Source organism: Megalops cyprinoides, chromosome 13 (assembly GCF_013368585.1).
Source record: "Megalops cyprinoides isolate fMegCyp1 chromosome 13, fMegCyp1.pri, whole genome shotgun sequence".
NCBI lineage: Eukaryota > Metazoa > Chordata > Actinopteri > Elopiformes > Megalopidae > Megalops > Megalops cyprinoides.
The window spans coordinates 17,954,520-17,978,682 of NC_050595.1; the positions used below are offsets into that span (position 1 = coordinate 17,954,520).

At 42.9% G+C, this 24,163-nt stretch overlaps 2 protein-coding genes across 3 annotated transcripts; one reads left to right on the plus strand and one right to left on the minus strand.

Moving 5' to 3' along the window:
* The first annotated feature begins 234 nt into the window (after positions 1-234).
* On the plus strand, positions 235-6,931 carry LOC118788314 (SH2 domain-containing protein 7-like). The gene is made up of 5 exons (XM_036544274.1): positions 235-389; positions 1,359-1,524; positions 1,790-1,872; positions 2,188-3,076; positions 6,857-6,931. Exons 1-5 carry the CDS (start codon positions 235-237, stop codon positions 6,929-6,931), a joined length of 1,368 nt encoding a protein of 455 aa, XP_036400167.1.
* A 1,051-nt stretch (positions 6,932-7,982) lies between these two features.
* cib2 (calcium and integrin binding family member 2) lies at positions 7,983-23,571 on the minus strand. 2 transcript variants are annotated; one of them, XM_036544455.1, is made up of 6 exons: positions 23,252-23,571; positions 18,195-18,229; positions 11,517-11,628; positions 10,193-10,340; positions 9,822-10,017; positions 7,983-8,463 (listed from the first exon to the last, which is right to left on the minus strand). In XM_036544455.1, the coding sequence occupies exons 1-6, from the start codon at positions 23,300-23,302 to the stop codon at positions 8,442-8,444; spliced, it is 564 nt and encodes a 187-aa protein (XP_036400348.1). In that variant the 5' UTR covers positions 23,303-23,571; the 3' UTR covers positions 7,983-8,441. The 2 variants fall into 2 exon arrangements, with proteins under 2 accessions (XP_036400348.1, XP_036400349.1); XM_036544456.1 differs by lacking the exons at positions 18,195-18,229; positions 23,252-23,571 and adding an exon at positions 18,022-18,082.
* Positions 23,572-24,163: the final 592 nt, after the last annotated feature.

The following is a 24,163-nucleotide window of genomic DNA, read 5'->3' on the forward strand; positions in this document are numbered from 1 at the left end:
TGATAGTAAAATCGGTCGCATTGGTAGGAGTCAGCCGCAGCCGAGGTCAGACCAGGGACCATAAACTAGAACAATGGCACCTTTCAGGGGTCCATCAGCACAGGGGTGACGTCTGGTGGAAAATAGGCAAATCAGACCTCCCGCCTCTTTCAGCGCCGGAGGGATATTATGGGATAGCAGAGCCGCTGCTCCACTCTTTTGCGAGTACCTTTGGGTCAGGAGTAGTGTGTGAGGATGGAGCAGAGACAGCCAGCCGCGGAGTTGCCGGAGGAGAACTCGGAGGGCAGGCAGCGGGAGCTGGCCTCTAAGTGGTTCAGTGAGACTCAGGTGCCCCTCCTCCTGCACAAGGGCACCTTCCCCACCTGGTTCCAGGGGTGCATCACCAGAAAGTAAGCTATGTTTTGGATGGTGTTCAGCTTCTCCTTAAATCAGAATATGTGTATGGTGCATGCATTGGTTGTCATTTGATAACAGTTGAACAGCAGATAACAATTCCAATAATCATAACAATTCCAATAATCTTGTGTAAACTGTTATAATCTAATCAATGGTGGACTCAGGGTACAGTATTTACAAACAATGATTTTAACCATTATAAGATTGTTGGAGGGGTCCTCCTAATTGTCTCGATCTGATTGGACAGTCCAAGGGTTGAAGAAGTAAATGAAAGTGAGGAGTAAATGAAACTTTAATGGGAGCTTTCACAGCAGAGCTGTTAAAATGCTTTTATTCAGCATTCAGCTATCACCGGCTGTGGTCCATCTACATCTATTTTAATCACATTTGACTGTGACATTTATATGGTGGGACCACTTCCTCTTTTTGTTTTCTTTTTACAGGGATGCTGAAGATCAGCTGAGAGATAAACCACTAGGCTGCTTTCTCATTCGCCGCAATGACAAAGCCATAGGCTACATCCTTTCCTACAGGTGAAGTCCCACCTCACCACTCAGGAGATGAATGAATGAATGAGTGAAGGAGAGTGAATACTCTAATCAAGGTGTTGACTTTTAGAGCTGTATCTGTTTTGTATCATGTCTCACCATTATTCAGAAGGAAGTTTTGTGACTCCACCCCAGTTTTGATTAAAGGTTCACTGTCAGCCACATGCAAATCACTCTCACTATCTCACTCTCACTCACTATTTGCCAGTGCTGTATTGGTCAGATTGATTCACCTCTTGAGATATAATTTTGATGTTTGATTAATTTTTGAAGTATTGTGAGACCAAAAGACCACCCATTCATGCACAGAGTAGTATAATTCAGTGGAGGCGAAATGCAAAATGTGGGATGGATCATAAGTTTTGCGACATGGAGCTGGGGCTATCGTGGGGCTAGCTGGAATTGTACTTTCAGAGGCAACGATCGATGTCGCCACTTTGTGATCAACCTGAACAAGGCTGGGCAGCTCATTGTCACAGGAGACACAGAGACCCACAGCAACCTTTCCGACCTGATCAAGTTCTACACAACCAACCCTATTGAGCCCTTTGGGGAGTTTCTGACAACACCCTGCTCTGAGGTGAGGGGGCTGCTCCCAATTTACAGCACTGTCCTAACCTTTGATCTTAGTGAACGCTCTCAGCATGAGATGAACTGTGTAGTCCTGAGAGATGTCCTGAATAGAACATTGCATTTTAGATCAAGCACTTTCCTTCAGTCCTCTAATGACAGTGGATGAGCTTGAAGCTTGTCTCTGTATTGTCTGTTTTGGTAGATTGTATAAGTGAGCAGAGCCTAAAGAGTCTAAGTTGCAACAGATGCACATGATTGGTGTCTCCTCAAAGCCCTCCACCAGCGAGCTCTACGATGTTGTCCAGGTGGACCTGAAGGACAGGTCTGCGGTCAGCGTGAAGGCCATGAAAGACATGTGGAGCCAGAGAAGCGACCATGCCACTGAGCGCCCCCCAACACTTCCCCCCAAAAGCAGAAACAGAAAGCTTGCTCCAGCTGTATCCTATGACAGGACAGCTGCTTCAGAGGTACGCAGTTGCCTTCCGTGAAGAGGATTTCTCTTCCTCTACAGGTCACTGAGTCCCATTTATAGATCTTAGCAATTTTACTTTTTTAACATCAAGCAAATTGGAAATCATTGAAAGTCTTTGTGCTTCCAGGTGCATTCAGTACCTCCGCTGCCCAGAGGGGGTGCTCCTCTGAGGAGTACACTGAGTGGCTCTCTGGACAGAGCAAGCGTTCAAGTCCTGTATGCCCAGCTGGATCACGACAGAGGTCAGATGAGGGCCCAGACCCCTCTGACCGGCTCCCAAAGCAATGGACCCAGCTGCCCCTCTTGGGGCCAATCCAAAACCCAGGAGGCCAAGCCCTGTCCAATGCAGAATATGGTGTACTCAGAGCTGAACTTGGAGAACTGCCGGAGCAGGTCATTACCCCTACTGGATGACAGCACAGAGATCCAGCATGGTCACAGACTGAGTGCCCCTTCCCACACGCCCCCAAAACTCTCGCCCACCTCCTGCAAAAGAGCCACCTGTCACACCTACTCCCTTCTGGACCCGCGGGACCACAGCAGCCAGTCAGCCAGCCAGGGCCAGTCCAGCGGCAGCCTGGAGAAGCTGTGCGATAACCCCCTCTACCAGACTGCCAGCGGGCTGCGACAGGCCCAGGACAGCGGGTGGGGGCCGCATGGGCGTGGGTGGGGCCCCATGGACCCCTCTCGGCCCCCTGCAGCAGCAACTCTGCAGGACCACAGCACGTACGCTCAGGTTCCCCACAAACCTCAGCAAGGCCGTGTCCTCACCAACAACACCTATGAGCTGATCCCAGATCAGGGTTTCCAGAGCCTCCCACACATGCCCACCGCCCACAGCAACACCTACGAGCCGATTCCAAATCAGGGCTTCTGGAGTGTCCCCCATATGCACACTGCCGACAGCAACACCTATGAGCTGATCCCAGATCAGGGTCACAAGGAGAGCTCCATCACACACACTGATCACAGCAACACCTATGAGCAAATCCCAGATCATGGCCTCAGGGATGGCCCCCAGAGTAACACCTACGAGACGCTGGAGAACCTTCAGCCAAAACACTCAGAGTCCAGCTGGGGAATAAAGGTATGTCCAGCATTTTCTGTACATACTATTATTATTTAGCTTAGCAGACACCATGCTGTAGGCGACAAGATGCAAATAAGCCTCGGTGTAATTAATTTATTTTCTTTCTGCAGGTTGATAGATGGCGTAAATTTTTTCCGGAAAATAAGAAAAAATAAAATTCTATGTGAAAAAAAAAACAGCACAGGGATAGAAGCAGACTCCATCACACTGGATTTAGTAGGGAGATCCACCCTCCCCATGGTGCACAGAAGAGATCGATGCACCTGCAAAAGAACTGCCATCTCAGGGCACATGATCTTCTTTCCAAGACTCCTTCTGTCATTTTCACTTGGGTTTAAACAGTATGTTATTTATCTAAAAAGAGACTTTTTGTTCTTTCCTTCTAACCAAAATATACCATTGTGAAAATTATTGTTTTGATGTATTTATATTTAATAAATTCTAAAGCTGAAAACTCATTGAAATCATTCATGTCACAGAATAGAAGTAATTCCACCTTTAAAACAAAGTAGAATTTTATATATATGAAATACATGTTAGTAATTTCAGCAAACACTTAGCGGTTTAACACGATAACAACAGGTCCCAATTCCCGCATTTGATCCCACAGAAATGTAATGTTGTCATTGCCAGAGCACCAAGCCCCTTCCTCAGGGCTACTGTATGCAAGCCTGAGAGCATCATACAGGAGGGGACTTCACCCCCTCAAGTTACAGCCCCAAGAGTGTGACTGATGCCCTGAGACCCAGGTCTTTAGCTCAGATACAACTACCAGATGTGTGCACTTCATAGACATGAATTTGGAAGGTTTTCTGTGACACGTACATTGCACAGTTTATGGTAATGATCATATTAACAGAAAGGTCATTTGACCCCTTCAGCACAAAGCTCAGCAGAACATAAATAAATCCATAAGCATGGCTCGCCGCTGCCTCAAAATATGGGCTGTCCTCTGCATGCTATACACACAGTGCCTCATAACTGTCACCAGAAATAAAATTTACTGTGCACTCGGGGATGCCTAGCTTTATGATTTACACACCTGTGCACAGACTGTAAGACAGAAAAGTGTTAGACAAACCCATCTTCATCAAGGGGAGTCAATCAATATGTCACCAGTGACTGAGTTGATATTTTTAAGGTTGTGGCAAATTTGGTCATGCTCATATTCATAAATATACTCATAAATAAGAGAGGCATCAGTGCTGTAAACAGTATCATCACAGGCAATCCTCATACTAAAAACTAAGAAATCCACCATACTATATCAATGGCCTCAGCTGTATATGCAGAGTTCTGTAGTATTTGACACATATGCCAGAATATTACCAGTCTTTTAAAAGAACCCAGGAAGACCCAGGGAAGGAAACCATTAGAAATCCATGCCTGCAGATGCAAATACGGATACAATGAATGGCATTACCTGCAGGAAATGTCAAATTTACAAGATTTTCAGTATTTCAAGAGTTGAGACTAAGAAGGGGGTTGTATCTCATATTCTAGCACCTCATTCTTCATGCTGTGAAGGTAGCGGCACAGCTCAGCATTCCACCTTTAATATCATATATTTCTCAGAATAATTATCTCTCAGCATTTCAGCTTTTTTGTTTTTCCTGTTCGTACTCAACCTGGCAGTGCAGTGATCTGTTTCAGAGATTACTTTTCATCATGTGCACTGAGAAGAGCACAGACAAAGCAGACTACAGCCTCTCAGACTTGATCCATCTGTACTTTTGTCCTTTGCGCCATAAAAAACTTAAAAAGTACAAAAAAAAAACATTGTTTCAATGCTTTTGCTCACTTTAATCAAAGGAAGTGCAGTTTTGGAAGGGGACATACCCCTGTGCCTGCATATTTATGCCTGCTTAGTGGAAGCGTGGTCCTACAGAGAAGTGCAGCAGCTGTCGAGATCGGCACCTCTCAGAGCGCCATTAAACGTTTCTAAATCCTGCACAGTGGCTGAAGGTACATAACTTCATTGTGAGTGCTGAAGTTAACAGATGCCACAGGTGTCTTAAAACGGAGTCAAGGTTATTCTACAAGGCCTTTAGTGTGACGTGGACAACGGCTTTATACACAGCACCAGGCCAAGCAGTGTGGCGGGAGGCTATGTGCACATTACTGGTTTACAGCCAGACTGGCCTGCAGGCTGTATCAGGCCCAAACAGGAGCTGTCCTGCAGAAATCTAAATCAGCAGATGTTCTCCACGAGGAGCGTAATTAACAAACCTGCTGCATACGGGAGTCAAATTCCCCCGGATTTTTAACGCCAGCATTGTAAACGGCGTCGCAGCTAATAGGATGAGGAATTAAGACCATATTAGCCTGGGTCCGTTGCCCTAACGACCGCGAGCTGCTGAGGAGAAAAAAAACGTCTGACACCGTTTCTTCTCGGCCCCTTTTTATTTCATGCTTCAGCGCAGTTACAGCACTTACATAACCCTGGTGATAAAGTGTTTTTGATAGGAGCAACGTTTCTGCAGGAATTGCCTTACGGTCTATACTCAAATTAAATCCACATCCAGGGCATGGCTGTGCCAGATGTATGCATTTTATGGTCACTTGGTGTCCTCTCTGCGACTTTTATGGATGGTGTAGGTTTCAGCTGATGGAAATTTACTGCCCCCTCTCCCTCCCCCTATCTAATTCTTGACCCATAAAGCTGATGTACACTGAACACTGCATGGTCCATGTGGATAAATCAGGTTAGATGCACCCGTAATGTGTGCATTAGTCACATGTGTGTGTGCCATTTACTGTTCAAGCACAACTGCTGCAAAACATGAAAAATACTGAAAGTAATACCATGATGTGGTGACCGGGGGGGGATAGTGATCACCAATCAGAAGGTCTGAATCCTGGATGAGCTGCGTCCATTGCACTTTGAGCAAATTACTCCATCTGAACATCTTCTGACAATATTAATCTATGCATATGGATAATTTATTAAAATAAGTAATGCAAGCATGCCTGGATGAGCATGTCTTTTTAGCAGATAATGTAGGTATCTCAATTACAGGCAAAATGACGAACCGTGAGTATAAAGTCTCCTCAACATTAGCGTCCTGAAATCCAGCTATTAGACTTCCCTTAATCTGGGAGAAGGTTTTCAATGTGGCGCCCCATGCAGGAAGACCCTGTTACAGTCAAAATTTCCTGTGATTTTTTTAACCTTCACGATTTTCACCTTGTTTAGTACAGTAATATGACTCAATACCAGTAATATCAATGTGAGGAAGTTGCAGCGGAGCAACATCATCTACACTGATGATCCTGTAAACACAAATCATATTTATGACTCATAACATGGAAATATCCTTTGATTAAAGCAACTAAAGTTCAAGTCATAAATATTCCATCTGTCATGACACAGCACTTTCTTTACTATTAATGATGCTCTGAACAAGTATGTACTGAAACTCCAAGTCTTACCGCAGAGCAGCCAAAAGCACCTCTGGGTTCCCTGCTAAACTCTGAAACTGAAAACAATGTTTGAATAAAATCTATTGACCGTGTGTGCAATCTTTCTGTCTCTCTCTCTTTCTCACACACACACACACACACTCCCTTTCAGCTGAACCACCCCTCAGATGTTGCAGAATCTCACCAATTAAGTCTGTACCCCCTACTTCTGTGTCAGAGCCCTCCAACACACCTTTGTTTTTGAGGCAAATATCCAAACCCTTGCAACATGAGTATTTGGGGGGGCTATATATCACCTTTAAACTAATATGGTCAAGGACGCTTCCTTTGTGCTTCCCCTGCCTGCCCCCCTAGGAGCAGCAGATTTATAGTGCCCAGTTTGTGGAGAGCACAGTCAGCCCTGTAAGTGCTGAGGCAGCCCACGCCTAATGATCCCACTCTGCTTACAACCTTCTCTCAGCCTCTCTGAGGGGGAAGCCGAACCACTATCACATCTTTATCGATCTTTATAATCTTTCACCTGCCCTTACCACTCACCTTCCTTCACCTGCCCTGACCTTGTCAACACGTGATCAAACCCAGGTGAGCTGCACATCTTGCTTGTGTGTGTGTGCAAAACATGCTGTCTTTCTTTAGCTGAATGCTGTCTTATTGGGAAGGATTACTTCCTAAATGACTCAATAAATTACAGACATGGTACTTATATTGCAAAGCGTTCCTGTACTTTAAAGTGAACAAATGTATGGAAACAGCACTATTTACAGTATGTTCACCTGTTTTCAACCATCGTGTAACTGAAAACTTATTTTAGTAGCTTAGCTTAATTTAGCTTAACTTAGTATAATGCCACTGTAAGGGGAACAGTCTTTTTGCAAAAAAAAGAAAAGGAGACAATAAATGATTTCAAAAGAGTTTCATTAAGTATTCATCAAATCAACAAGCAACAGAAATGGAATTTATTCAAAATGTAGCCCAAATGCTCTGTATCACGTCAAACAACTGACAAAAAAAGGTTTATCAGGGACTGTTGACGCAAACATCTGAAAGTTAAAGATTTCCTAAGGATAAAAGGTATTAAAGCCTGATAAAAAAAGTTTGGGAAGGTGTTAGGTGTTGGGGGGAAGGGGGTTGGAAAGCCCTTTAATCAACTGGAGAACAGTTAAGTTATGATTGTCGTCATGCTCCTCTGTTGGAATAAAAATGACAAAGCGAATTTGCAATTTACAGTCGTATCCATGCATGTCCTGGAGAAAGACTGATTGCATAGCTGTTAGAGAAGAGACTTTCTTTGTGTCCTTGCTGACAACACTGTGCTTTTTCTTTTCCTTGTCACCTGTTCCTCTTTATCTTTGATGAATGTCAGTCACACAAGCCCCAACATCCAGTTTTTAAAAAGGACAGCAGTAAGATAAAAGCTCCACAGCTGAGCCCCAGACCTGCAGGATCAATCTCCGCACCCCAAAACTGTGCCTGTAAGAAGTATCCAAATGAATCTGGGAGATTTTTAAAATGTTTTTCCTCTTCCTCTTTGAGAACAAAAGGTGCATTTCCTTTGACCGAGATCGGTACATGGGTGTGTGAGGTTCTACAGGGAAGGAGGAGGGAAGCATGCATGCGTTTGGTTCTGTGTTTTGTTAATCTTACACATTAACTGTGACGTGGCTCAAGGCCTGTGCTTCCTTCTAAGAACACCAAAAAGATCGTGCAAACCCAGCCGGTCACCCATGATGCTGGGACTGCACACCATATCTGGCGACAGTGGTGAGGGAGAGCACCAAACCCCTCTAGGCATGTGGCAGACAGACTCAGGGCTGTGGTCCTGGCGTGGTCAGGGCACCGTCAGGGTGTGGTCAGGATCTCTGCTGTAGTCCGTGGTCCCAGCCAGGCAAAAGATGATCTTTTCTCATTGTCGTTCACATCCTTTTTGATGACCGTGTTCTCAGATTCGTATGTGGAAGGTGCTGCAATTACAAACACATTCTGTGAGATACACATACACACACACACACACACATGCTGGGCCCTCCATATTTACTCATACACCTGAATACACCTGATTAATTAGAAGAAAAAACATGATATATCAGTAAAAAAAGCACATATTGGATCATATTTTCTGCTTATTTTAATTTGATACAAAGCAATGACCCTGATTTACTCTACAGACCCCATGAGTGGAATAAAGAGGAGCAGCCAGCCATCCCCCCTTAATCACTCTCCAGCCTCCCGTTCCGTCCTGGCTGATGACTGATCCTCTGGGGACCCCTGACGCCATTCTTGGCTTTTCCGTTTAACGCCATTATGTGCCACTCTGGAGCTGGAATAAGACTAACTGCCGGCCCCCGGTGATTTATACACTGCTATTTCAGACGAGAAAGAGGTGTCTATTCTCCAAGAAAAGATCACTTAGCTGGTGCCGAAGCCAGGCATTAATGTCGCCATTAAACTACACACACGCTTGCTAATGGTAAAACTCGAGATTCAAACAGAGTTTATAAGCTATCAGTTCCCCTGAGGCCTGCTCTTAATCGATTGCAGATGTCACCTGTGAATTTGGGCTGGATGCAAAGGACTGTGCGAGCTTGATCCTGCTAAAATTCAATTCAAAGTTTGCTTTGTTTATATTACCTCTGCATGGCAGAGTCATGTCTGACAGCACTGAGAGAATATAACTTGCTGTTTCTGAGGAGCAACCTGTCTGTACTCAGACAAGAGGCTATCCTGCCAGTGATTCAACTACTATGCACAGAATGCGGTTAAACTGACCACTGCTGTCTAAGGCCTGGGCCAATAACTATGGAGACATATCCTGCCAATCAGGCCCAAGGTACTCAGGAGATCCAGCCAATCTCAGACAGTGCCTGTGTGATTGACAGATTCATGGGGAATATCATTGCCCAGCGAAATCATCACTTCAGCGATACCACCTTTTATTATTATTGAGTTCTTTCCGGTTGGTTTGGACTCCCAAATGAACGCTTTACAACTCTGTGATATATGGACAGGTCTGCTATAAAATACGTTTGATCATGCACTGTTTGCTCACTGGAGGAATTTTTTATTAGTGCTTGCTAGGAGAACCATTATGCAGGACTGAAAAACGCTCTTCACCAAACAACCCGACCAGCTCTTCTTTGGACAAATGCCTTCACCAGTATGTGTGTCAGCATTCTACATTTAACTCCTATAAGTTTGCTCCACAGAGTTTGAATTCCTCTTCCTGTATTCCACAGAACACAGGTTTTACAATTTTTGTTTAAACTGTATGGTATGCCTGAAAGAATTAACATGTCTTCTACAGGTTTTTGTCCTCAGTTACCTTAAGAAGTCAGGAGCGCGTGAGATCATGTTTTCAAAGTCAGCGAAGGAGAGCTTGTTGTCACCATCCAGGTCCGCCTCTTCGATGGCCTTCTCACACACCAGGTTCACCTCCTCCGCTGTCAGTTCCTCTCGTGTTAGCTTGTTCAGCGTTTTCTCCAGATCCTCCTTGCAAAGGTAATTGTCTACATTGAAATCTGCAGACAAAGAAAGAAGTACTTGGAGACTAAATTACTGACAGATGATTAAATTTTTAAAAAGCCCAACATGCATATTTCAAATATTTTAACTAGTATACACTTCAGACTGGATCAATCAACAAATACAATTTTAGTTATTTGCAAGTAAAAAATCAAACCAAACCATAATCACCATATATTTTGAAGGCATATATGGCCTTCAGTTCTCTGGGGGCCATCTCGCTGAGCACGGAAAACATGTCCACAAAGTCATTGAAGCTGAGGTTCCCAAGTCCGTCCTCGGAAAAAGACTCCACGATGCGATTCCGGAAGGGGTTTTCCTGCAGGAGACACATTCAGTCATGTCATATAGAGATGAGCCCTAATGCCGGAGGTCAGGGAATGAGTGACAGATTTATGCGGCCAATGAAAGGGCAATGAAATACACATCTTAGCTCAGGCCGTAATTCAGGAGATCCAGTTAAATCCTGTACATCGGGGGGGTGTGATTACCTTGAGTTCGGGAGGGTATAGAGATTGGGTACGGGAGTATTAGGAAGTAGTGACACCACAGATATTCTATTTATATTCTATTTACTGACAGATTAACAGTGTAACTTCTGACTCTGCTATTGATGAAGCTAAAATGGTCTGATTTGCTGTCCCCAAAGGTCCCCACGTGACCCCTCCCCTGTGATGGCTGACAAGAAGTCTGCAAATTTCCCTCTTGGCAATGATTCTGATATAAACTGCCTCCTGACACTGCCATGTCAACAAGAGTATAATGATTCAATCCACCATTCCACCCCTTGAAAAGCCAATTATCACAGACATCCATGAAGGCAGGCAGGTGATTTATGTTTCCTCAGCGTGTACGGCATTTTGGGACTTGCATGCGGTCAGACCTCCATAAATCCCTGTTCAAGTGGCTGCCATCAGCTCTGCTCCGAGCCGGTGAGTCACGCAAAAGCAAAAGGCCAACATGGCAACCGGAACTGACACCTGAGCATGAAGAGGGACGGAGCAGAGTGGAAGGGATGAGTGAGGTACTAAGGGAGCTGGGGGGAGCTTGCTTCTTTTAGCAGCCATCCTTATAAATCAGTCAGGAATGCACACATTGAGGTAGCTCTCCATGGATGCAGCGGTTCACTAAAGGTGATTATTTCTCTCACAGTCAGCCGAGCATCTCTTCCTGCACGGACTGCGCACAGCCCAACGCAGAAGCAGCACCTGGTGCACACAGCACCATGGACATGCGCAAAAGCACACTTCCTGTTCACTGCATGATGGCCTCTAAAGCAGTGGAAGACGAGGTACCAGGATCTGACCTTTAGGCTTGACCTGGCTTCTCTGTCCCTGGCCATCTCTTACTGCTGCATTCTCTCTCTGTGAGCAAGAGTCTGGGATTAGCAAAAATCTGTGACTCCTGTTCTTGCGTTGTGTGACTGTTACAGAATTAAATGGCTTCACCTCCCAGTCATCCCCCTCCATACCTACATCCCAAACTGCAGTGTTACCTTTAGCTCTGGCATGTTGACTATGAGGGCTAAGGGCAGCGTGACATCTGGTTCATCCGTGTAGTCCATTGGTACTAAATGTGGAGCCAGTTCATGGTATCGTCCATGTAACCTACCAGGGAGAGACAGAGGACCATTATTACACCTTGACTACATCAGCTTTTGGGGCTGAGGTGTATAGTATGTAGTGTATGCTTACAGCCATACCACCCTGAAGATGGCCAATCTTGTCTGATCTCGGAAGCTAAGCAGGGTCGGGCCTCATTAACTTATCTCCCATCTGAGTGCTAAACTCCTTTTGGTGAAAATGAGCTTCAGAGGAAAATGTTTGCTTGTCACCCAATCCATGCTTTCATATTTCACTGTGTAAGGGAGAGTGATTACAACACAACCTGGTCAACAGCATTCAAGAGAGGCTTGACTGATATGGAATACCATGCAATTCAATATGGTAAAGTTTCACCTGATTGCCCAATCAGTGAGCAGGATTTTAAAAAGACCATTACATGTTTTTAACCCCTGAAGATTAATTGATTGATTTGGAATAGCTGGTTGTTGTACATTATCTTAATTACAATCACAATTCTACCAGAACTGACAAGTTCCAGGGTCATCTCTTGGCATGTTATTGGATTTAATATAGAGTATCCCCATATCTCTGAGCAGTGCTGAACTTCACCACAGCTGAATTATATTCCTTTCAGAAAGCAAAAATATAAACATAAGCATTCCCTAACCCCTAAACCTAATTTCCAACACTTAACATCTAACTCATAACATCCAAAGGAAAACCTGGCTGTTCCATTGCAATAATGAAAAGTAAGATTTATTACAAACCTTGAACAATGACAATCAGACTACAATTTCAAACTACAATAAAGATAATGGAGCTGTCTTCTATTGTAGTCCTGTGACCTTTGCAAATGTCCCCCAGACCCCAAGGCTATGTTTTCTCCTTCAAGATGACAATGTTGACAAGATCCAATCAGGAGTTTTAAGAAACATGACCAAAGGTGAAAACCACACCCTTTTCCCTGCTGCATTCACACCCCACAAACACATCCTGACTCTTTCACTTCATTGGCCGGAGGCTGTAGGGATCAGGTTTCGCAATGTCCCCTTCCCTGCCAGGTCAGCCCCACCGTCCCACTATATACGGCTCTGCAGTATGATGGATCCCACCCCTCCTCCTCCCGTGACCCGATGAAGCTAATCTACAGCGGCGCTGGCCCGTGACAGAGCTCCACACATAGGTATATGTTAGAAATAATGAAAAACCTGGAGTGAGGGTGCTGCACTCTGAGGATGGAAGATAAAAAACGGTAATGGCTCACTGATGAGGAATAAGCAAAGGGTTTAGTGGCCATTAGAGCCGAATATATTAAACATCTCATTAACTTGCCAAGCCCCGCTGCGAACAGCACTTCTTTCTAAGGCCGGGACAGATGGCAACGCAGTGTCTTCATCCCAGGGCACCCCTGGTTACACCTGGTCTGACATTAAACATGTGCACCTACACTGTTTACCAGGATCAGTGCAGAGCCCCATATAAAATCCATACCGTTTTCTTAATACTGTACATTTACATTATATTTGTTTAGTTGGCAGATGCTCTTATCCAAGGTAATTTACAAAGTACAGGCTCAAAAAGTGTGCACGATAAGGTGCTCACACTGAGAAAAGGACAAATCACATCTACACATGTGTCAATTTGCCACACAGACTTTTAATAACCAGTGTCCTGCTGAATACAGACTAAGAGCTTGTCTGCACCAAGCTTACTGCACCATGGGTGAGCATTTCCATAACCTCACAGCTGATTCACACATATTTTCAAAATGTTTTACTGACGCCTTACACTGATTAGCTGGATTTAACAGTACATAAAACATGTTCAATAATCCTCACATTCTGACTTGGCTCTTTTACAGTGAGGCAGTGATGGACTGGGCTGAATGGGCACTAACAGCTGTTCTCAGAAAAATCATCAGTTCTTTACAGTACATGTGACTGAGGTTCTACACTCAAATTTTCAGCAATGTGTTTTTGAGAATTATCCCCAGAGTAAGTGTTTATGTGGACATAAAAGTGAGTCAAGCCTCATACATAAATACCTGGTACAGCACATCCAACCAAACACTTTGCCTTGGTTTGGGTTTTCATAGTACCCAAGCCACAAAGCGCATGTCTGAAGGCACAGGGCATTAAACTAACCCCATGAATTAAAACGTTGGGCACTATGCCATAACCATATACAGTCATTGTCTGGGTGCTGAAGGCCACAGGTGTGGGGGGACAAGCTATACAATGGTTTCCAATGAATCCCCCAACACCACCAACACCACCCCCAGGGTTCAGCTGAGGTAAACATTATTTCAGTTAATAAACCTGTAAATGATGGTGGCCTCTTGGCATGAGATTAGCATAAGGCCCAAACGGGTCTGCCTGTCAAGTATAAATCATCATGGGAAACATTCCAGAAGAGGCCAGACTTCAGCAGGAGGGTCCAATTCATGTAAATCCAGTTGACTCCCTGAGATTGTGGAACATACTGTCCCAGAAGTCCTCCAGGTTTAGGCTCACTTTCATTTAGCAACTAATCTACATCTGGTGCACCACGTTAAGCGACTGCCTGCACAAATAAGGATGATGATATAAACAAAAGGCCTACAGACCCTGGAGGCTTCAATGGCTGGAGCTGCCACTCTATAGTTTCATGTATAGCATCTGGGGGTGCTTTTTATCTATAGCACAATAACAGCCAAAGACATTTTCGTTGTAGGAAGGGAATGGGAGAGTCATGAACCCCACAACAGGTGGAGCAATCATATTCTGCCAATGACTGACCTATATGAACCACGATTTGTTCAGATCATTGGTTCAGATCGGTGGATGACAACTTATTAATGCTCCACCAATGCAGCATTTGAGTGGAGTTAGCAGGAGGGAACTCTGAGGGGTGTCACTCCTCAATGCTCATGCTTCAGGCCGTTAGATCACAAGACAGAAAACACATAGCACTGAATGTGAATTTACTTAAATCATCTCTGAAGTACACACTACCCACAAATGTTCTCGGGAAATTGTGTCTACAAAGCAAAACACAACCAACAATCGCTACTACATGCAACAAAGCAAAACAATACAATTTACAAACCCAAATGGTACAGAATGATTTAACAGAAAGGAGCATGTGACTCTAGAGTATGTGTAGTCTGGGTGTAGAACTGAGCGCATGAGACAGTCTGTGTGAAATCTAAATATCTGGGGATGAAAATGTGTGGAGTGTTGTCTGTATCTTATTGGAGGCTTGGCTCACCTGGGCAGAGGCAGCCTGGCACAACACCTTATCAAATCAGAGCACAGAGCCAGTTGGAGATTATTCACAGAATATGACTATTTGACCGTAACCGAATCGTCTCCTCTGCTCTCCCACACCTGCTTTTCATTTGCTGAAAGTGGTCACTTGATCTGGAGATGACAAAGATCGACTGTTTGCATCAACACTACGGAACTGGGACAGTCTCTCTTGTCTCTTACAGTCTGTTCATCTCATGGATCACTGTTAGACACTGAATAAAGGTTGGTTTTGTAGATCATTGTTAGGATTTAAAATCACTGCAGCATGATGCAATACGTTATATGATTATTAGGTACTACCTTATCCTTTTATTTTAGGAGCTTTTCAAGTTGATGCCTATTTAGTGTCATTGCGCTTGCTCTGTAACTGTTTTTGTTGTTCTTTTTGTATTGTGTGATATGTATTTAATGAGTCGTGCCATTCTGCCAAATGCACATATAATAGTAACAGTAATAAATAAATTCACTTGAAATGTCACAGTGGAAACGGACAGGGCGATCAGGAACAGGGTTACTTTAAGTCACACGTATCAGTTTCGGGTGGTGCTGCTGTTACAGGACCTTCGGGCGGGCGTATCAAAGGCCCGGAACGCGATCCCTCTACAGGTGGCAAGACACACTGCAGGGGCGTCAAACAGTCATGAATAATGAATCAGGTGTGACACACAGTGGTAATACCTGCGGAACCTTCTGGAAACACATAAGCTCTCTGAGTCACAAGGCAACGTAACTCACGAAACAAACAATAGGGCGGTTCCTGGTAAACGATTATGGCAGTGTATATTCCAAGCAATGCGTGTAGCTAGAGAATGGCACATTCATTTTGCATGAAGTCAGAGATGAAAAATAGACAGACTTCTGAAAATGAACCAAAACCACAAAACTGTCTCATGCATATACACACAATCATATAATGATGGTTCTCTCTCTGAAGATGGTGATAAATTACAAAGGAGAAACATCTCATTTCTACTACCTCATTCCCTCTCTCATTTTGTGCCAATGAGATGCTGTTGATATTTCAAGTAATTGTAATTCCCTGCATTATTATGATAATATCTTCTCTTTAGTATCATTTAATAAATACTGCATTGCTGTAAGGAAAATTGTAGATTCACATTAGTTCTTTAGCTATTTAAAAAAGTCACACTTTTATAAGCACTACATGCTAATTCATATCCATCACAAACTTAAATAATTTTTAGATGGCCAAATGCATTTATTTACTGAAATTAGATTTAACCACATATTAACAATTAAATCACCAAAAAAGTCAGGACAGAAAAATGAATGTTTGTTTCACTTGTTGGATGTCCAAGATTATTGCAACATCATTGCAAAAACAGGGGAAATGTTTCGGTTCCTGGTGCTGTTGAGGCCACACAGTAAGTACGTTGCAGAGGATACGCGTCCGTATCGATCTTTACAGAAGCTCTGGACAGTGGTTCATGGGTCTAACTGATGTCAGCCTTATTTAGGCTGAGAACCCACAAAATATGGTAAAATCAATAACTCTGATGGAGCCTATTTGTGTTAACAGAACGGATCAGGAAGGAGGGAAGGAGTCAATAACTGGGTTGTAGAAAAGGACAGCGGTGAAATGCGCCCAATCAGGAACTCTCTGTGGGCTTCTGGCCTCTATTTTCCATGTACATCACTTCATAGTGATAAACATCTTTATTATTCGGACTCACATTATCAGTAATGTTTAAGGGTATTTGATTTAAGATTATTCTTTGCTATACATTACACTGTCACCATCAGACAAAATCTAGATTAACCCATTGCAGTTATACTGACTAATCACAAAATGCAAATGAAAATAACTTATAGATAGTGAGAAATATGAATTTCATTTTACAGCATTTGTTGAAAAAGCCATTATGTTTTGCTTTAGTGAGATTACTAAATGGCAAGTCATTATGGTGTCTAGCCTGTCATTTTTTCTATGTCAGCTCATCATCTTTCAGAACATCCTGTTTATTTACTAGGCTAGCCTTTAACTCTGCTGTAAATGTTGATCTATGTTTTATTATGTCCAACTTCATATTTTTAAAGAAATATTTTATACATCAAATACTGTTACTATGTATGGAGAAATAATTCTGGCACAGCAAATAACATAATTACAATTGATTTATGTTAAACCTTGCTCATAGAAAAAAAAAAATATTCCCCTGGAGACAGCAGGACATTCACAGTCAGACTGAAGGGCTTCCAGTCTCCACATCTGGCAGCTTCTAATGTCACAATGAGTGCTCTGAACTATGCACCAGAAGCTTGTGATGTCATAATGAGAGATCTGGACTATGGACCAGTGATGCAACAATGCGATGCAACAATGACACTTCTACACTACACAGCAGATAGCCATTGGTTAGAATACCAGATGGGATATTGCTGTTACACACTTAATAGTAAATATCTAGCTGGATAAACAAGCCTCCCTGTGCCACCCCTGGCTGGGGATGTGTGTTTCCTGGGGTCAGACCCTCAGCACACACCTTGTGCGGATTCAGTGAACTTCCTGGTTGTTGGGGCTACGGCCTTCAGACCAGCATAGTGATGTATGGGAACACAATAAATCACCTCAAAGCAACAGACCCTGTTCTGGGTCCTCTCAGTCCTCTCACTGTAAGTCCTTCCTAATAATTATGTCAAGAAAAACAAAGCCAAGTTGCTTAAATGTTCAGTAGGGAGGGGGAGAGAGAGAGAGAGAGAGAGAGAGAGAGAGAAAAAAGACAGCAGAAGGGAAAAGAGTGGATGGAAGGGAAAAGAGTGGATGGGGGAAAAGAGTGGTGTCCTGCAACTTTTCACACCACTTCATTAGATGTTTTGTGTAAGTCATAAGTGCGTGTGCTAAATGACAATAATGTAATGTAATTTAATGGGCATTTAAGTACAACAGGTGACCTGCATGTTGCTCACCTACATTATTGGATTTAGGACCAAGTATATGAGAAGCTCAATTGATTCACAGGCCACACCACGCTCCTGCTCTCTGACTGGCTCTGTCATTAAAGATGACCAACCAACATTTCACACATTACTGGGAAGATGGCTCTGCTTTACATCTGTTCACAACTTACACTACAGGCTCGGCAAATTTTTTTTGGCCAACCAGATTTTTGCTTATAGCTCCTACCTGTGCCTTCTCATAGTTCCTGGCTGCCATGAAAGCCTACAGACACTGCCCTCCAGGACAATTCTACAAGGGCAGATTAGCCCTTCAGACAGTGTGACCCTCCAGGACCAGGAGTTAAGAAGCAAGGTACCATAACAATAGCACTTCTGAAAAAGAAGAGAAGCGTCACTCACCGAAGGATTTCTTTGCGTGTAAAGAAAGTGCAGTCCTGTGAAAAAAAACATGAATTAAATATATTAATGACACATGTTTAATAGAAACCTGCTAAAATAATGCGTATCCTTCACTAAATTACACACTGTACTGTACAACTTCAAAAGAATGCTATAAAGGGAGGAATGACATCAAGAAATTACATGTTTTGTTTTGCGGATTTTTCATGAAAAAAACTATGCTTATGGTATTTCCACCAAAATTTATTAACCAATAAAATGCATGAATTAACCAATAAAGGTCATATTATCTGTGTTTTCATATTGCTACAGATCTCATCTATGAGAAGGGTAGTTGCCCGTAGGTTGCTTGATCCTATCTGCTTCCTCCCATTGGACTGTGACATTTCTTGGAATGTCATTGCATAATGTGATGTGATATCTTGTCCTTCCTCACAAACACTCTGCATTACATGCCTGCCTATATGACCCCACAGGTAGGGACACTGAACCCCTGCACACTGCCCCAGGACTCAGATTTCTCTGGAGCCATGACGGCACACTCCTCGAGTGTCAACGGCCACTGCCCCACTGTGCAGAGGGTGAAGACGAGGGAACCCAATTGGATGATGTCTGAGGTGAAGAAGGACCTGCAGATGCTTCTGGGTGCCCCAGGATCAAACCCACAGGGCCATAAACCACCACTGTATCCTGAACAGCCCCCCTCCGTCAGCCACACATTCATCCATGACACTATCAGGATAAAGGTCGGTTCTAAGCCCTGCCCACTAACATCACCTTCCCCAAACCCACACACAGAGAACCCCTTGTGTGATTCTGAATTGTACTATTTTAGTAATTTGCTAATGAATGTACAAATATCTGGATATCCGTTTGCCCAGAAATGAGTCAGAACCCATAGGCCTAGCAACTCTGCCAAGACGGATATAAAATAACTTCTGAGATGATTTACGATTGCGTTGAGATTGAACAAAAATTTTCTTTTTTCAATGAAAGAATTCTGTGATTGACCTTTCTAACAGATATCTTCGCACCCAGACAGGCAGGTGTTCTTATAAAAAAAAGCACATATAAATTACTGTGTCTGAAATGACCATTCCTTTTATCCTAAATGTCCTCACTCACTGAAATGACTGTTTGTTTCAGACTGAATCTCCTCATTCACTGAAATGCTACAATTAAGATTTCTTGGCCGTAATCCATAGCTAGTTAACAAGCAATAAGCACTAATGAGAAATTCTTGCAATAAACAGAAATATCAGATTTAACCCTGGGCCTTAGAAATGAAATGGATAATTACATGAATACCAATGCACCATGGCATGAATGACTTACACTAAAGAGCGGGTAATTTCAGGATCATGCACAAAGGATCGCCATTACAGCCAACAGTTGATTCGGAGTCGCGGACTGGACGGTGACGCAGCGTAATGCGTTCATTCACGGTTTGATGGACACGTCTACCAGAACCCGTCAAAACGGTTGCCAAGGACAAACGGCCATACTCCGCTGATCAAGGATCTCCTTTGATTACAGCGCATTCATAACATTGGTGTGCACCACTGGCTTCTGCTAATTGTGTCGGCACACAAAGAGATACGCGTCGGATAATTACATGATGAATCTGCTCTGTGAGGATTTCTGTGGGCGCACAATAAACTTCAGCGGTTTCCAGATTGAAAGAGCCAGTTCTGTACCATGTTAAGCCCTTCTCTTTGTAATGAGTGCTATCTGACCATGGTGAATCAGGATCTCAGAGGAATGTGTCATCTAAAAGAAAATATCTCCTGCTGCACATCAGCGCAGGGGGGAATTGCTTTCCTTCCTTTCTCTAAATGAAAGAGTTCCTCTTAATGGCCCACAGACACATTTTCCCACACACATACAATGCCTCCTGATTCACAATGGGAAAATGCATTCAGCTGCTGACCAACATTAAAGAACACAGCACATACATCACATCAGCAGGCTGCAAAGGTCAATACGCAATATGCACTACCTTTCGTGTCAGAGGAATGTGTTCAAGATTAAACAAACTAAAATTGCAGGTAACCAGAGAAACTGAGGAGGGTACCTGCAGAGTGTAGAGTTTCACAGTAAGATATTAGCCCCGCTTGGCTTCAGCTCTTAAGTTTCATTGAATCACTCGGGAAAACCTGAGCAGGAGAAGACTGAGCTTCTTCTGCACACAGCACAACAGACTACTGTTACAGAGAACAAAAGAGGGGTCTTCTCATAGGTCAGCTCATCCAGCATTTGGACCTCACAGGAGTACAGCCAGGAGCAGCCAAAGTCTGCCTCAGAGTATAGCTCTCTGATCAAAATCCATGATCAGGTGAGACTGTGAGTCATAAACAGCTCTTTCATAATCTGTATATACATTACACGACATTCATTTAGCAGACGCTCTTATCCAGAGTGACTTCCAGCACAAAAGAACAGAATTATATCCATTCAAGTACAGTAAGCAACAGTGTCAGACCGGGCCAACAACACTCGCACACCAGTGAGTGTGAGCAAAACACTTCAAGCCCTACCACAAGTTGACTTGTGCAAAATGACTAGACAAGGGAAGCCACGTATGCTATCATACATCAGTCACTAGATCACAGAATCTGAAACACATTGCTATACTACACATAAGATAAACAGCAAATGATGTACAGCGATGGAGAACGCTTGTGGTAACCCCAAGCATGGGAACCCATTACTATTTAATGTGTTTTTTTTCCATAAATATATCTCCTAAGTAATATGTGCTTAAAACACGGAATGGACAGGAGGCACATGTAAAAACAGATTTAGAGGGATGTTTCATTTTATTTTATTTCAGTAGATGGAGCAGCACAATTCCCAGAACTTAAATCAAGGGAGTGCTGGAGACACGCAGGCATAGGTGCGCAGGTCTGGGTGGGAACAGAGTTATATGGTAGATGAGAATTCAATGTCAGTCAGCCTCCTTGATAAAAATAATATAAAATCATTCTATTAGTTTGTTGTGTATTACAGAATGCATTTTTTGCAGGTGTTCCTTATTTACGTCCCACATTATCAGGCATACCCATTGGGTAATGTAAAAAGACCATACTTGCAAAAATGAAATCAGCAGCACATTAAATCTATAGCCAGTTTTTACAATACAATACAGTTACATTTCAACGACCCCGAATTTGTCTCATATTGGAAGCCATCACCTGAAGGCAAGCTTTTTTCACTGATGAAAGTAATGGGATCTTATTCAGCCTGTTCAGGTAATGAGAACTGGTAAGGTTTCAGATATCTTGAAAAGCAGTTCTCCTTCTCACTCACGTCCTGAAAACCAAACCTTCCGTCTTACCATTCAGAGGCTATTTTGAAGGGATACAATACCTGTTTTACGTCCTTTCAATGCCTTTAAGTCCTGCTACTGCATGCAGGTCAACACAAACTCCTTCTTTAGAAAACTATTACTGTGCTTCACCGCTAACTGCTGGTAATCGCAAAGACCGAAAGACACAGATCGAAAAATTTACATTCTGCGACACCACGAACGTTTTTTGGAAAGGAACACCTGAGGTATTATATCCATCTTTTACGGGCGATGGCATTAAACGTCGCACACAACCGATTCGATTTTACGAAAAGCTCCGCAGTGCACGACTCGTCGTTGCAGGCGCTGCTGCCTCTTACTGTAACCCACTTACTCTCTGAAGTAAAGCAAGCGACATCTGGTAGCCTAGTTTATAGCGTTATACGTTAAGTATCCTACCCATTAAAATGGCACTTTTTTACAGGCAGGGAGATAATATTGCGAAAGAGTCCAGGTGTTGAACGGTTCCTAAATCGCATGAATTCCCTCATGAACAATGCCCTTTTCCGTGGCCGTTATTTTGCACCGGTGAGGAAGGAGCTCGTTTTCTATGAAAAAATAACTAAATAAATAAATAAAATAAACAATCACACAGTGAGTCATATAGCCAGCAGAAGATACACACAACTGATAAATGATGATGACTTTCTGCGCGTCATCTATCAGTTTTGCGTGTCATTTTCCCTATAATCTGTGCGCCCTACTGTACCTCCGGTACAACCAAGCCGTTAATTGCGTGGACTTGGCGTGCCATGTAAACTTTTATGTGGTTTTACTGAGTTTCTGCAGAAAGAACATTTTACGGTTTAATGCTGGTTTAAAAGCTTCATGAGGTGATATCACAGAGCCACTAATTTTCAGGACCAAGCCTCTTACATCCTCTTACATCTTACATCTAGCCATGCATGGTTCTTGTATCCACTGGATGGTGGCCAACCTTAAGATGAGCCCTTCAACGGATCAAGTCAACCTAGCTGAAGAAAAAATGTGCGTATTTCCACATAGGAAGATAGTGACTTTACTGCACCATAAAATAGGAGAAAATGAATTAAGAATACCATGAACGCACTTTACATTTTTCTGTCTTTTTATAAACAGGACCAATCCTTATTTTCTTTTTTCGTTATTTCAGAGACAAGATTGTTGCGTTGGTATATTAAGAGTGTAAAATTAACATATTTACCTTAATTGCCCACCGTCAAATTAAGCTCGGACGAACAAAGGAGTGACGGGAATGATATTCCGTAAACAAGGCAATTATGACAGGCTATAATTTCATATGATTTAATGAATCTAGCCAGCTTCAGACAGGACAGTCACAAAATTGCTCACCTCGACTATTTTTGAGTATTTCAGAGTGCTCGTCGTATACATTAAGGTTTTTATGCAGGTTTGTAGGATGTTATTAATTGCGGTTAACAGTTATCCAGTGTTTGCGCACACATGCATTTCTATGATAAAATCGATATTTGTAGGATGTAAAAATGCACTATAACAGTTTTTAAACTAAGCCATTTGATCGACCGTTTAAGCTATGTTTTCCAAATGGACGGACCGTGAGCATGATAAACAGCATTATAAAATAACAAGATTAACTGAAATCAATTTCTGTCAGGCCATTTGTCATTTGACAATATTGGAAGCTAATGGACAAGCAAACAAGGAGAAAACGAAACTCTAACGATGCGATCATTCATGCAGCTCTTACCTGGTAGGCGTCTAGCTGTTCATCAGTAAATATCGTTTGCTTATTGCCCATCTTAGTCCAGTAATTTTCCTCTTCGACAAATGCATCACATTGAAAGTACAAGAACTCTTTTCTAGTCTAGGCATTTACGGCATATATATATATACGGCGTGGTCGAACGGGAGAAAAAAACAACCCCGCATTGAATTTCACTACTTCTCGACTGCACAGGATCCGCTTGTGGAGGTTGTGACGGCGTTGAAATCAAACACTGCTGAAATGATTAAATAAAAAAGAAAACTGAGAATGGTGTATCGGCGATCCCCTTCCAAACAGCGTCCCTTCCAAAAACGTGTACGTATCTCTGGAATGATTCCGATTTAAAGCATTATTCACTAAAGCGCACACGAAGTCGCCGAGTGAACGTTGTTTCAGCATAGACTGCTATCCGCTGTTATTCTCCCGCTGTAAGAATGATACTTCCATCAACTATTGAGCAGCCACTAGGTGGCGCCAGTTATGCTTCTCCTGGGAAATCTAATAGCTGGATTGAGGTAATGTACGGCGGTGGTTCTCGAGATTTGTAGTTCAGTAAGAGGGTCGAGAACATTACAACTTTACCATTTGCACTCACTGACTAATAAATTAACGCTTACATCATAAATGCAGAATTACAAGTTAATATACCAAGAAGCGTTGCGAGAATCCGGATCAATTAACTCCAATAGTAACAGTAGCCTAATGATAACATACACAGTTCATAATGAGCTTCAGTTAAAGACTATAGCAGCTTTAAGCCTCCTTTAAGTTCCATTATAATTATTAACTAGACTACGTCTTATTAACTGTTTGATTGCTCGTATTTATTGATCTTTTTTATCATTTATTTACTAGCTTGTTTGCAGACGTACAATGCAATTATGCCAAGACGCA